Raw genomic sequence first — 13951 nt, 5'->3', positions numbered from 1 at the left:
TTAAAACAATCTTGTTTTGAGCTGTAAATACAGTAAAGCACTCTCAACTTTCAGCATCACAGTTCATGAGAATCTGCAGAGTTCTGGCTGACTGATTAAACTTCTCAAAGTAAGCTCGATAAGTGCTTGCTCTTTACCAAGTATGAAACTCCCCACAAGCAAAATCTGTCAAAATCAGTCCTCTCTAACATCAATTATCTACAGAGACAGAAAAAGGGAACACAAAGACCACATTGTGGTGCAATATTTTGTTACAATCATCTTTTTTAACGTACATTTTATCTTTTCTGTACTTACTCTATTTTCAATGCTTTTTCCTACAGATTAATGTTACCAACAGCGGTTCTAATGGAAAATACATGATAAATGCTGGACAAGTTTCCATTTTCATAGCCTGAAACCACAGTATATTCTGTGTGTTTCAATAGTTCCTGCCTGAGAAGATATTTAAAATGTACTATGGATGTAAATTCCCTGAAATCTCTATTTGTTCTTTGGGTCACCATTTTTAAAGACAGTACTTAACTTACAGCTTCTTCCAATTTTCTTTCATTCTTTTCCCTGTACTCTCCTTCCTCATTCTTTCTGGATCATGTCTTGTCTTTTGTTAGCTGGAGCACTGCCATGACTGAGAGGCCAGTACCCTAAACCTTGCCTCTTTTTTTAAGAAGGTGGTTAGAACTATAGTCTTGAGGATCACCAAACTCAAAGTCTTACACAAAAGATTTCTTCTTCAAAACAATGTTTTAACTCTGGTCATTATGTTAACTGAGAACTGGAACAACTGAATTCCTGATTTGAACAACCTTCATGACAATTTGTTTTTAAAAACCCAGCTGGCAGATCTTGTGACTGCAGTACCAATTCATTGCTCTTTAATACCACATTTGTCTCTTGGGTTTTTGGTCACTTCCTCACGTGATGGTTTTCAAAGCACTTTCACAAATACACATCTACTCGGTGCTGAGGTTAATACCAAAGTTTGCCAAGATTGCACAGAGAAAGAAATCAAAACATGGAACCCGTCTCTTTATTATACAATGCTGGAGGAGGAAAGAAGGAAGGGATATAGTCCACAAGAATACAGAGAATTCTTGAACAGTTAATTGCATTACTTCCTTCTGATGTCACCATATCCTGTCTTTGATCCCTTTAACCACTCATAAACTATGATTTTTTTTCTGCTCTGATCAACCTTTCTCCATCCAGACTATCATAACTCAGAAGTCTTTAGATCAACACACCTTAAAGTGTGGGCAGAAAAACACTTATCCAGGTATGCTTGGCCAGGCTGAGCCAAAACATCCTGCTGGTTATGGCCTGGTCCAGGTGCCTCTAATAAAGAAATGGGGTGTGTGGTGGATTAACTTGACTTTGAAGTAGAAGTTAATTATTATTTTATTATGTTAATTTATGATTTAATTATGTTTTTTATTATTTATTTTTTAATTTAATTTTTTTTTAGTTATTCAAGGATTTGGACATGATTACTCTTATAGGTCAAATTCAACCTGGGATATTCTATAACCTTGTCAATCTACATGTATACATTGCTTTTGTGACTTGAGAGTTTCCAGACCTTTCTCTATGGTCTGTGATGAGCTCAACAATCAAGTAAAGAGAAAACACTATCATCACAGAATGTTAATACAGAATACAGAATCCACCTCAAAATGTATAAAGATATTAAGGTCTATTTTTTATTAGTGAATTATGAAGCCTACCTCTTTCTCCTGGTCTTCCAGGCTGACCAGGGTTTCCTGGGAACCCTTGCATGCCTGGAGATCCTTGCTCACCCTGTGGCCCTGGAGCCCCTGGCCGACCTGGTTCCCCAGGAGGTCCTGCAATAGTTCGCGTTGAGACAGACTGGCTTGGTATCTGGTTCAGAATGGAGTTATATCTGGCCATATGACCTGTCAGGAAAAATGTCAACATTTTTAATATGCAGTGGAGAATCCAATTCAGCTAAGTTTGAGCAGAGCACTAGCAGATCCTCAAGGCTGTGGTCTGCCATGCTAGGGAACTTCAATGACATGAAGTTGGTGAAGAAACACTGGCTTAGGAAGTATACAGAAAATAAGGACAATTATTGTGCAGAATTTCATTTCCTTGCTTTCGTGGTTTGCTTTTTTTTTTTTTTTTTTTTTGCATTTGAGATCTGCAAAACTCTAAAATTGTTACAGCAGAAGCTTCTGTACACTCTAATAAATCTGAAAAATACAAGCTGTTTTTAAGCTGCCTGATGCTAATGAACTTTAGTTCAAGATAAATCCAGCTGGATCATAAATACTGACAGTCCAGCCTAAAATGAACAGATCCACTTGGACAGTCTGAAAAACCATATTTATAAGCAACTATTGCAAGAAAAGATCTATTCTAGAGATAGGAGCTTATGTACTATAAATGTATTTACCCTGGATGAGTTGTTCACACACTTGACGAGCAACAGCACGCACCATTGCTTGGGACTGGAGATCACCCTGGATAACAAAAGCAAGTAGTGTCTTATTGTTTTACTCATTTCTGTCTTAAAAGTGTTCAGTACAATGAAATACATTTATTCTAACTGAGAGATTCCATCCTTACAGACGAAAACAAACCCAAAGAAGTTTGGGAATTTCATTGGTCCCCATTGCTGTTTTTAGAAAGCAAATAGAAGTCTGAGAATAAAACCTTCAAGCAAGATTTGGGGACATGCTTAATTCTTCTCACCTTCAAACATTTGTGTTGCTATATACAAGGCAATGTCTGGAAAAAAAGTAAGTTTGCTTGATTGCACAGAGAAAATTATTGTTCTTTATTCTTGTAAACAAAAAGAACAATAAATTATGGAGAAAGCTTTTTACAAGATACACAGCCTCAGAAAAAAGACAACTAACCTGTGAACACAGACTTACCCGTTCACCTCTTTCACCTTTAGGTCCAGGAGCACCCTACAAAAAGATTCAATATAAAATTAATTATTGCTTTGTTATATCTTAAAAAATTGTTTTGTTATATCTTAAAAATTAAAACCTAAATACTGTCTCCCTTGCAACATCACGGTAAAATGAACAAGGACAATTACATGGAGAATGTAATCATCTCTGGGGGTTGTCACATACTGAAAAATCTTGTTTAAAATGGCAGCAAGGGCAGGCCCCAAGGTGACTTTTGATATCTGAAATATGTCTAACAGTAGTACTGAGTACAAAAAAGAGAAGGACGATGGGATAAAAAAGAATTCTTTGCTGCATGAAGACCTTGGCAGCAATGAACAACGAACAGACAGCAAAGGAATTAAACTGCTTGGAAAATTAAGTATGACACTAAAGATATGGTAACACTGTGATAATGGTAAGGATGATTAAGCATTGGAACAAGTTATCTGGGCAGTTACAACATTGCCAGCAGAGGCTTTTAGGGTAGGCCAAGCAGGGACTTCTGCTCAGGTACACCTGAAACACATTAACGTCTGTGTGAAGAGTTAACTTGCTGACTAATTCCTAGCTAAAGCTTAGTTTATCCTCCTATCCTAGGAAAAATGAAACTCCTACAAAAATGGAAAGATTATTTTTAGGTCTATTTTATGTAAGTCTACCATGGGGAAAGACAGTTATTGAAATTCAACTAGTTTTCACACATCTAGCTATTTTTTTCAGAACTATTAGAGTTTAAACATTTGTAGTAATGGTCTTACATGACTCACAGGAATATCTACATTCTAGGAGATTTAGTTCAATATCTGGAACACATGTTTGGGAATGAACTGAATGGGCAATATCTAACACATTGACAGTAATAATTTCCATAGCTCATCAAATCTCCTTAGTAGATTTCAGGATTGCACTTAGAAACCATGCAGAATTGTGCTTTAGGTTGTTACCTTTGCTTACATATTATCAGTTATTGAATTCCCACTTACCCAAATAAAATGCTTGCTTTAGACTAATCTCCAAAGCAAATTGGATTTTGAAAAAAACAAATCTATTTTACAAATCAAGTAAGAAGTACACAGTGTCACATCCAGGTGTCTTTAAGAATTAAAGAGAACATTCAGTTTGATATGTGCAAAGAAATTAGTACATTTTATAATTAACCAAGTAATGAAATGCTAAAATATTAATGTAAAATATGATCTGAATTATTACAGAGAAGAGGTCCACTGTAATTCTTCTAGCTCTTTCATGTAGCTTCTACACTCACTTTATAATCAGATTAGATTCTTCTAGTTAAACCGTTTTATTTTATAAAAAAGGAAATAATATCTGAACATTGAATTTAGTACTAGATGGTCCAAATACTAATTTTAGGTATAAAGGGTGTGATTTTGCACTCAATCAAGTTGCTGGTCAAACTTCCTGCAACTGAAATTTATAATTCCATTATAGGAAAAGCCATTATCATTAAAGAGTTCCTCTGATGTAAATCCAAAGTAACTTCCTACAATATTTTTACAGTATGATAATAAGAATAAAATTATTTCTGAAATACTGAGATTAATAAAAGGCATATTTTAACTTAAAAAGCAAAGGAAAAAAGAAAAAAGTAATTGCACACAGACTACAAGATCTTACACTGTTATGTTTTTACTTTCACTTTAACCTTTAATTATGACTCTCTAATTCCTATATTCCAAACATGGTATGCAAGATCAACAAATACATTTAAATATGAAAAACAAACAAAGAAAGACCTTTTGCTTAACCACTAACTGCAAACAGATCATGAGCTATAAATACTGAGGAATTATGAAAACAGTGAAGCCAGGATCAGAAATCAATGAATGCAAAATAACAAATATATCAGTATTAATTTATGATACTCACAGGAGCTCCAACATCACCTTGTGGCCCCTGGCTTCCTGTAATACCTGGAACACCTGGAGCACCAGGTATGCCCTATATGGAAAAGAGAAAGAAAATTTTAGTGATGATAATCAACATCCATGAGGCCTGCTGAGAGCAAGAGCTATGATGCAGGAGAAGTCCAATATTTCCTCACTTAGAATTCAGAGGGCATTTAGAGTTGCATTATTAAGCACAGGTACATTTTGAAGAAAGGTTACACACATTTTGTGGCAAAGTGTGATCCTGTACAAAGTACTAACGGCCAATGACTCAAATAGTAGAAAACAGTCACAAATTGTGTTTCTGTTTTTAAGCATTACTGAAACAGAATAAAAAAAAATCATCACCAAAACAAGCAAGCAAAGACAAGAAAAAGTCAACAAAATTTAAAAAACAGATTAAAAGTTCAATTTCTGAATTTGAAAAAAAATATTAAAGCTGCTAGCTGACTTCTTTGGCCTCCTACTCTAAAAGGAGCCAGATACTAGGAACCAAACATTAGGCCTTCAGTTCTACTTATTCTATGCAAGTAGTGATGGAATGATGTAGAAAAAAATTGGGAAGTGTTTCAAAGTTGTATAACTTAAAAAATAAGACACTAAGAATTAATTACATTTATGTGATGCCAGAAATGAGTGTAATTTAACTGCAGCAGAAAAAAATATCATCCTCTACTTTCTTACTAAAAATATGGACATGGAAAATGTTTCAGTTATCTGATAGCAATCAAGGTAGCTGCTGAGCAGAACAAGTATTGTTCTTCTCCTGCCTGCTGTTCATAAATAAGTCTAGTGTGGAAGGTCTCTCCCAACCCAAACCATTCTACAGTTCTATAATTCTACGAGTGGTTTCCATTCAGAACTCAAAAAATAAGTAAGTCTTTTACAGTTACAGAACCATTTTCTGCTGGTTTTGTTTGTTTTTTGTTGTTTTTTTTTGTGTGTGTGGTGTTTGTTTTTAACTTGGAGGCTACTAGTACTTAAATGTATGAATTTATTTTTCAGAAGGAGATTAAAAATCAAGATGCTGTATATTGGATTTTACTTTTTAATACTGATTTATTTTTATCAGTGCAAACTGTCTTGCTTCCTGATCTAGTCAGCTGTTACAAAATAATTCAATATTTGAATTTAAAGTGTACACACATCAACAACAAAACTGCAATTTCAGGTATGGATTATGACACCCTTATTTTCAGATGCTCTTGGACTTTGTTTGACCTACTTACAGAGAAAAGCGCTATACACAAATTCAGCAGAAATTTGGGTGTTGCTTTTAAATATTCCATATCACAAACAAAATAGCTTATGCCTCAATACATCTCTGCTACAAATCTTTCAGCTATATTTCATTTTTCAACAGGTTACCACAGACTGGGCAATTCCAACACAGATCAATTGTTGGGCTGACAGAAATTTTTTGTTCAGATTGCATGAGAATAATAAAGAATCTTTTTTCCAAGGATTGGACTGAATATGAGCTAAGTAAACGTCATGAGGACATAGTGAGAAACGTCATTTCAGCAAGACAACCTGCTAGCTAGTTACATCTCCTAACCACAGACATTTCTGCCAGTCAAGGACCAAAAAAAAAGAGAAGCTACTGTCGCGCTCTGTTCTGGTGCAACATCACCTTGAGCACTGTGTGCTGTTTTGGATGCCACAATGTGTAACAGAACTGTTAGAGAGCATTCAAAGGACAGCTAAAAAGATGGTGAAGGATCTAGAGGGGAAGATTTATGAGGGGCATCTGAAGTCTCTTCATTTGTTCAGCCCAGAGCAGAGGAGCTGAGGGGAGGGCCTCATGGGAGCTTACAGTTCCTCACAGGGAGTGAAGGAGCAGCACTGAGCTTTCCTCTCTGATGGCAGCAACAAGGCCCAAGGGAATGGCATGGAGCTGTGTCAGGGGACAGACAAGCTGTGTATTATGAAAAGTTTCTTCAACAGAGGGTGGTCAGGCACTGGCACAGGCTCCCAGAACAGTGGTCACGGCACTAAGCCTCCTGGAGTTCAAGAAGAGTTTGAACAATGCTCTTAAAAATATGGTTTGAATTTTGGGTGGTCCTGTGTGGATCCAGGAGTTGGACTCAATGATCCCCATGGGTACATTCCAACTTGAGATATCTATAATTCTATGAATCTTTGCATGGAGAACACTCAACATCATCAGTGGTTTTATCTAATATAAATCTGTCAAAAAGACATTAACTTTGCCTAACCATGCTAGCTGAGAAGTATGAAACTTTGGAAGCAAACTTACATCTTGCGCTGAAGGCTGAATGAGGTCCCTCCTGTCTTTTTTGATTATTCTATGAGAGCATTTGAATATGCACACTCACCTTCAGCCTCCAGTCATAGCAGACTGAGCAATTCACTTCAACTAATAATCCCAAGTGGAACTTCTTCAGAAAGAAAGTCTTATCCCAAGCAGTAACAACATTAATTTCTCTTACGTAGTGCCATTATTCAGCTAGGAACAAACTATCAACCTAATGATGGAACAACTCTCTTCTCTCCAGGGGAGACATTTTTTTTCTTGAGCTAAGTGAGAATGGAAAAAAATAACACTGGATAAGCAGCTTTCTGCCAACTTTGTGAGTCATGAGAATCTGAGCTTCCAGGGAGAACCTTTGGCCTTTCCTAGATAACAGAGTGAACTACTGTCCCCCAAAGTTCTGCCAATCTTTACAGTAATAATGTCAATGGGCAATACTCACAACTGGACCAGGAGGTCCTTGTGGGCCTGTGGGTCCATCTTTGCCAGGAAGGCCCTAGAAAAGAAAAATGTATATAATTTTATCAGCTTTTTATACATAAGTTATTAATTTGTTCAATTTCTTCTAGAAAGCTTTTTCTTTCTTTTCTTTTTTTGCTCTGGGGAGAGTTTATTTCTTAAAAGGAGCTACAGTGTAGCCAGTATTTTAAAAAATCCAACCACGATCTTACTGTACTTTTGAAATAAGAAAGTAATGCAAAAATCTTTGTACTGGCACTTTTCTCTTCTAAGCAAATTTCACTTATAATGCTGCTATAATGAGGGTTTGCTGTCCAACTTGTCTCCCACAGGATGGGTCACACTTCCAGGTCTGTTCTCACTGGTTGTGACTGTTCATAGTCCCATGGATTAAGTGCTGAAAGACTCTAATTGCCATGTATCTCTCTGTCCAGCAACACTGTACATATATACCAGCTATTACAGAGGTCCTGACTCAGGAAGCAGCATAATGAGAGTTTGATAGGGATTCTCATGTGGTTTACATTATGAACGTGCTTCAGAGCTTCCAGAATTTGAGCCAGAAACTAAAGATAACTTGGAGACTAGAAAGCAAGCAAATCAGAGAAGAAAGGCTGACCAGATGTAGAAGAAAATACATTATCGTTAAAGTATTCATGCAAATTAACCAAAATACACATTTTGTGCCCACGTACTATAAAACACATTTCTGAACAGCCTAGTAATATGACAATTATTTAATTACTATACAAACTCAAAAGGGGAAATATGATCTTATTACTGGCTAAAGACAAGAATATGGAGGTAAGAGTAGAAGGAAAGTGAGGTTTTTAAAGCGTTCATGCTCACACACAGAGAACATTCTAGTTCTCAATAGAAGAAGAGCTACTCTGTAAAGCTACAGAAAAAGATGTTTCTTTCTTGTTTTCTGAAATTTTATTTCTGACATAGTTTCAGTAGTTAGTATAGCATGAACTAGTTGTTTCATGCTTTATATGATTTGGAAACTGATTAAAAACTGCTTTCATATGGAATAAAAAATCTGGTGTGGGAATATCATCTGTCATGTACCTAGAAAGGATTGTTTAAAAAAAAATACACCAGAAGTGTTATGATGGTAAAATAAGCCATTATGATCAATTTGTATTCTGTCATTTATGCATCTTTCAGATTGATAAGGAAATACTATTTTCCTATTTCATAATTCAGCCAGATGATTTCTGATGTTTCAAAGTACAAAGCAGGTACCCCATCACAAAAGCAAAAAAAAAATCAGTGGCATTGAAATAAGGTTACTGCATCACAATAGTTTTAAGACCTACACAGAGAAAAGGTTGCAAATCCAGCTCAATTCAAATACATTTGCTAAGTAAGGGAAGTGAATTCATTCTTCAAAATTGTTATTTCTAAAGAGACAGAATGGCAGAAGGAACTTTGAACTGCATTACAAATGATGAAATAGGATTTCTGACACTCAGAAAGAATCTGCATGAATAAGGTTTTGAAAAATTCAGTGATGGGTGTCATTCAGTTTTATAATAGCATGGAAGATTATGTAATATAACTCCTTGTTTTTGTAAATAGTATCACCTCCGGGAGAATTGGTATCTTCATGTTTAAAATATATTTCACCTTTTAAAGCAAAGATTTTAAATCTGCACTTATCTTTGATTAGTACTAAGGCAAGATGAAAACTAGCTGGACATTGATGAGGGCTTAATTTATCTACTGGGGAAGGAATTGGAGAGCCTTCCTCTGACTTCTAGAATATAGCATAAAAATAACACTGTACTTCTCCCATCCAAGTGAAAGTGTAGAACTAACAGAATGATCACAACTATCACATTTTCTTTGAATATAATTCACAATTTATTTCTTAGGAGCAATTTTCTTACTTTTGGTTGCTCCCAACTCTTATCTGTTCCTAGGATTCAGTTCTCCTGGCACTGTGCGTGTATCTCTTGGCCGCATAAAATCACTTCCTATTATACTTGTTAACTGTGAAAATTGATTTTTATAAATTAAGACAAAGAGAGGTTGCATTTAAGGGTGAGTATGGCAATACCTATTCTCTCATGTAGGTTAAAGACCAAAAATATTTGTTTTATGCTTCAATGACATTATTCAGATCATCTAATGAACCAGAATGGATCTGATACTCGTTCTGAACTTGGGAGCAGGGAAGATTACTAAAGTAACGGGAAACTGGCAGAAAGACTGGGAATGTATTTCTTCTGGCTCTTGTTTCCCATTATTTTTTGTCTACGTAATGTATAAAAAAATAGAGTACTGTGAGAATTCACAAGCTATATTCAGAGTAGAAGCCTTAAAGATATAATTCACTCTATTTATTGAAATTTCTTCTTTGCTTCACTATCCCCAGAATGCCTGAAGGAATTGCACAGCACAACAGCTCTTCATCCCTTATTCAGTCAAAGCCACAATAGGAACAACTGCATACAGAGCCACCAACTGAATCTCCTTAGTGCACGATCAAGAGCATTTTGATGTATGACCTGAAATGGAGGGCAGTTTAGAATCAAGATGAATATTGTTTTGCATAGTCATCTTAAATTGGAGCATGCTATGATAATAGCATGAAAAAGAGCAATGGAGAAACAGAGTAGCTACAATTGCTCTTTTAATTAGAAATATAATTTGCTAGAATACAAATGGCACCATAGAACATAGGCACCATCTAAATCTCCGTAAAATTTTAATCTTGATGAAGACAGTAGAGACTGCTGCTGGCTTCACTAGAAACACTTCAGCTTTTGGCAGCTCAAAGTTTGTTTGGGGTATTTGCGGAGAAGTGGTTTTACAAGTAGGATAAACACTGGCAAAATCTCAACTGAAGCTACTGAGGCTTGAAGGACTTCCACATACTGCTTTTGAATATGTCTAAAAACCAAATGCAAACTGCAACTTATGACTAACTTACTTCTACTTTTTTTCTTTTTCTGATGAAAAATTTTAAAAATACCTCTTGTTAAAAAAAAAACAAAAACAAACAAACAAACAAAAAAACTGCTGTGACCGTGAAAGAAATATCACAGAATGACTTACGTTGGAGAGGACCTTAAAGATCACCTAGTTCCAACCCCACTGCCATGAGCAGAGTTGTCAACCACTAAATCAGGCTGTCCAGGATCCCATCCAAACTGGCCTTGAATGCCTCTAGAAATGAAGCATCTACAACCTTCCTGGGCACCCCTTTCCAGTGTCTCATCATCCTTGAAGTAAAAAAATTTCTTCCTAACATCTAACCTAAATCGAGCACAGCCAGCAGGTTCAGCAGCAGGTGTGTATGGTTTTGGTCTTCTTAAAGATTAAGATACTAAAGCAAGTCCAATTCAGGGTCACCAAATGGTCAGGGTCTGGAGCACAGGACATATGAAGAGAGGTTGAAATAAATTGGTTTGCTCAGCCTGGAAGAGAAAACATTAAGGGGCAATCTTATTACTGTTTAAATTACCTAATCGGAAGAAAGAGACATGACAAGAATAATCTCATAGGTGCACAGTGATAGGACAAAAGGCAGAAGATACAAGTTGAAAGAGGGAAGTTTTAATTAGGTGTTAGAAAAAAAGTGTTACAATGAAGTGGTTGTATATTGACACAGATTGCAGAGAGTTGTGGAGTCTCCATCTTTGGAGATATTCAAGATTAAACTTAACATGGACCTGAGCTGTGAACAAATGAATTCTGAAAGGTCCCTTCCAACCTTAATCTGATGATTCTCTAACTCTCACTCAATCAGTGTTTACACAAACTGGAAATGAAATGGCTGACAGTGTGCCAGGGTGGTCAAGAGGGCCAGTGGTATCCTGGTATGCTGAATCATCTTCCTTATCAGTTAGATGTATCTCACTGCATACAAATATCTGCAAGCAGGGAAAAGTAGCACTGGTCAATATTCTTGGAATCCAAAGTAGCTGCAGCAGCTGAGCAAGGAAAATCAATAACTTCATACAACTCTCCAGTCCCACCTTCAGCAGACATCCAACAGAGCTTCCCCCAGTACATACTAACTTGATAAGGAAGACACCTATCACTTTACCAAGGAGATGCCCAGCAGAGGACACCTATGAGGCAGCTGTGAGTAGTGACAATGTTACAAGCACAGGAGATGCAAACTTGGCATTCAGAACAGGTGTCATCAAGAAGAACATGACAGACACTCAGGATGATATATTAAGCTGGCAACCATTTCTAGGCACATGAGGAGAAGAAAATCATCAGAAGTAGTCAGCACAGAGTCACCAACAGCAAGTCATGCCTGACCATCCTCATAAGTTTATGTTAATGAAATCACCAACCTAATGTAGGGAAGAGCAATGAATACTGTCTTTGCAGACTTCAGCAAAGCCTTTCATGCTGTTTCCCAGTAAGAAGAACTGTAGTCTTGTCCCTGGGGAGGAACATCTCCCGGCACCAGGACATGCTGGGGACTCCAGCTGGAAAGCAGCTTGAAATAAAAGGCTCTGGGGTGCCCTCATAGACACAAAGTTGGCCATGAGTCAGCAGCGTGCTCCTGCTGCTAAGAAGGCTAATGGTATTCTTGGCTATATCAGGTAAAGTATCGCCAGCAGGTCATGAGAGGTGACCCTTCCCCTGTACTCATTACTGGTGAGTTCTCCACATATGGAGAACTATGTCCAGTTCTGAAGATATGAACATACTGGAAAGAGTGCAGGAGAGGGTTATGAAGATGATCAAAGAAGTGGAACATCTGTCCTATGAGGAGATGCTGTTCCATTTGGGGAAGAGGAAGCTCAAAGGGAATGTTATCAACACGTAAAAATACCTGAAGGGAGAGTGCTCTTTTCAGTGGTGCCCAGTGACAGGACAAGAGGCAATGGGCACAAACTGGAACATAAGAGGTTCTGTGTGAACAACAGGAAAAATTCTTTTACTGTGCAGTTGGTGGAAAACAGCCACAGGTTGACCAGAGAAGTTGTGGAGTCTCCCTGTCTCCCTCCTTGGAGATTTTCTAAAGCTACCTGGACATGGTCTTGGACAACGTGCACTGGTTTGGACCGGATGGCCTCCAGAGAATCCTTCCCACCTCAGCCGTTCTGTGACTGTGTGATCAGACTTCCCTTGTCGCAGCTGTGTAGATCTGTCCTCTTGAATGGCCTGAACTTCGCAAGAAATAACAAGGATTGCAACTGTGACTTCACCTTGGATAGTAGCCATGGAGATATGGGAAAGAGAAGACTTTTCCCATCTCTACCTACACATCTAAACAAGGGTCAGTGTCAGTCTGTTTCCAGACTTTCTGCTCTTGGCTGAAAAAGACGAACAAAAAGCACAAGAGAATCTAATTACAGCCTACATATTCACTAGGATGCATGACATCAGTTTGGATTCTCCAGCGTGCTATTCAAGCTGTATCTCTCAATAAGATATGCTTGGGAGAAACACAATCTGTTCCCTTTAATAAAAACCTCTGTATATTGCCAGCTACAAATATAGGACAGTAAGAGAGCACACTAAGCAACCACAAAACTAGCCATAAAATAAAAACAAAAAAAAAAGAAATGTTTGTGTATTTTATAAAATCTTTAATATCACTCTTCTATAACTTGAAGCTGATGAGAGGGCAGGAGAATGCTCATACTATAGAATCTGAGATGTACATTTAAACCAGTCACCAGACAGGGTTACAAATATTATCAGGAATATTCAGAAAGTCTGCTTCATTATCAGAAAACACATTTATTCCTCTGATTCAAATTTAACATGGTATTTTTATAACATCAAGCTTTTTTCTTTTTTTTTTTGTAGAGAGGGTGTTTCATTATAAAAATAATCTTTGTATGAGCTCACAAAGCAGACAGTGGACATGCTCTAGTTTTTTAACTAGTTACTAAAATCCATGAAAAGCAAAATTAAACAGGAATTAAAAAGCAGTTCAGAAACACAGTAAAGTACTTCTCTAGATTAACTGCTGAATTAAAATATGAAGAGTAAAAAATAAAGACATTTTCTGAATTGATTTCAACAATAAAAACATAGATAAATGTTAGAATTCAAAAGAAAAAAGAAAGTACCATAGAAGTGAAGTAGCTGAAGAAAAAAATCCTTGACTGCAGGATTTCTTGAGTCTCTTATCACATTATCCCTAGTTCAAAAAAGCTTTCAGAAATCTCCCAATAAATATCAGTCCCATGCTTACCTCCCATTATAACTGATGTGATTTAGTCATTTCTTTAAGTGCTCTGTGGCACTGGTTCCATGCTATAATTAAAATATTTCAGTGAACAAAAAACACTAATGAGGAAATGATGGCTAAGCTAAGAATAATGTATAAAATCTCAGTTCTAGTAGTTATAATAGCTGCAAAGTAGTTTGGCATCTTGGCTAACAGGAGGAAGCCCAACAAA

The 13951-nt window shown here is 36.8% G+C and overlaps 1 protein-coding gene across 7 annotated transcripts in view; it reads right to left on the bottom strand.

Annotated features, from left to right (window-relative positions):
- The window catches only part of COL14A1 (collagen type XIV alpha 1 chain), a 116901-nt gene that overhangs the window by 11259 nt on the left and 91691 nt on the right, over positions 1-13951 (bottom strand). For all 7 annotated transcript variants that reach the window (XM_010709269.4, XM_010709271.4, XM_010709270.4 and 4 more), the window contains exons 41-45: positions 7546-7599; positions 4809-4880; positions 2898-2933; positions 2414-2480; positions 1725-1913 (exon numbers count right to left, since the gene is read on the bottom strand). In XM_010709269.4, coding sequence (XP_010707571.1) covers positions 1725-1913; positions 2414-2480; positions 2898-2933; positions 4809-4880; positions 7546-7599 — 418 coding nt within the window. The remainder of the gene's footprint in view (positions 1-1724; positions 1914-2413; positions 2481-2897; positions 2934-4808; positions 4881-7545; positions 7600-13951) is intronic.

Source organism: Meleagris gallopavo, chromosome 3 (assembly GCF_905368555.1).
Source record: "Meleagris gallopavo chromosome 3, MGAL_WU_HG_1.1, whole genome shotgun sequence".
NCBI classification, from domain to species: domain Eukaryota; kingdom Metazoa; phylum Chordata; class Aves; order Galliformes; family Phasianidae; genus Meleagris; species Meleagris gallopavo.
This window is presented reverse-complemented; position numbering and strand designations above follow the sequence as displayed.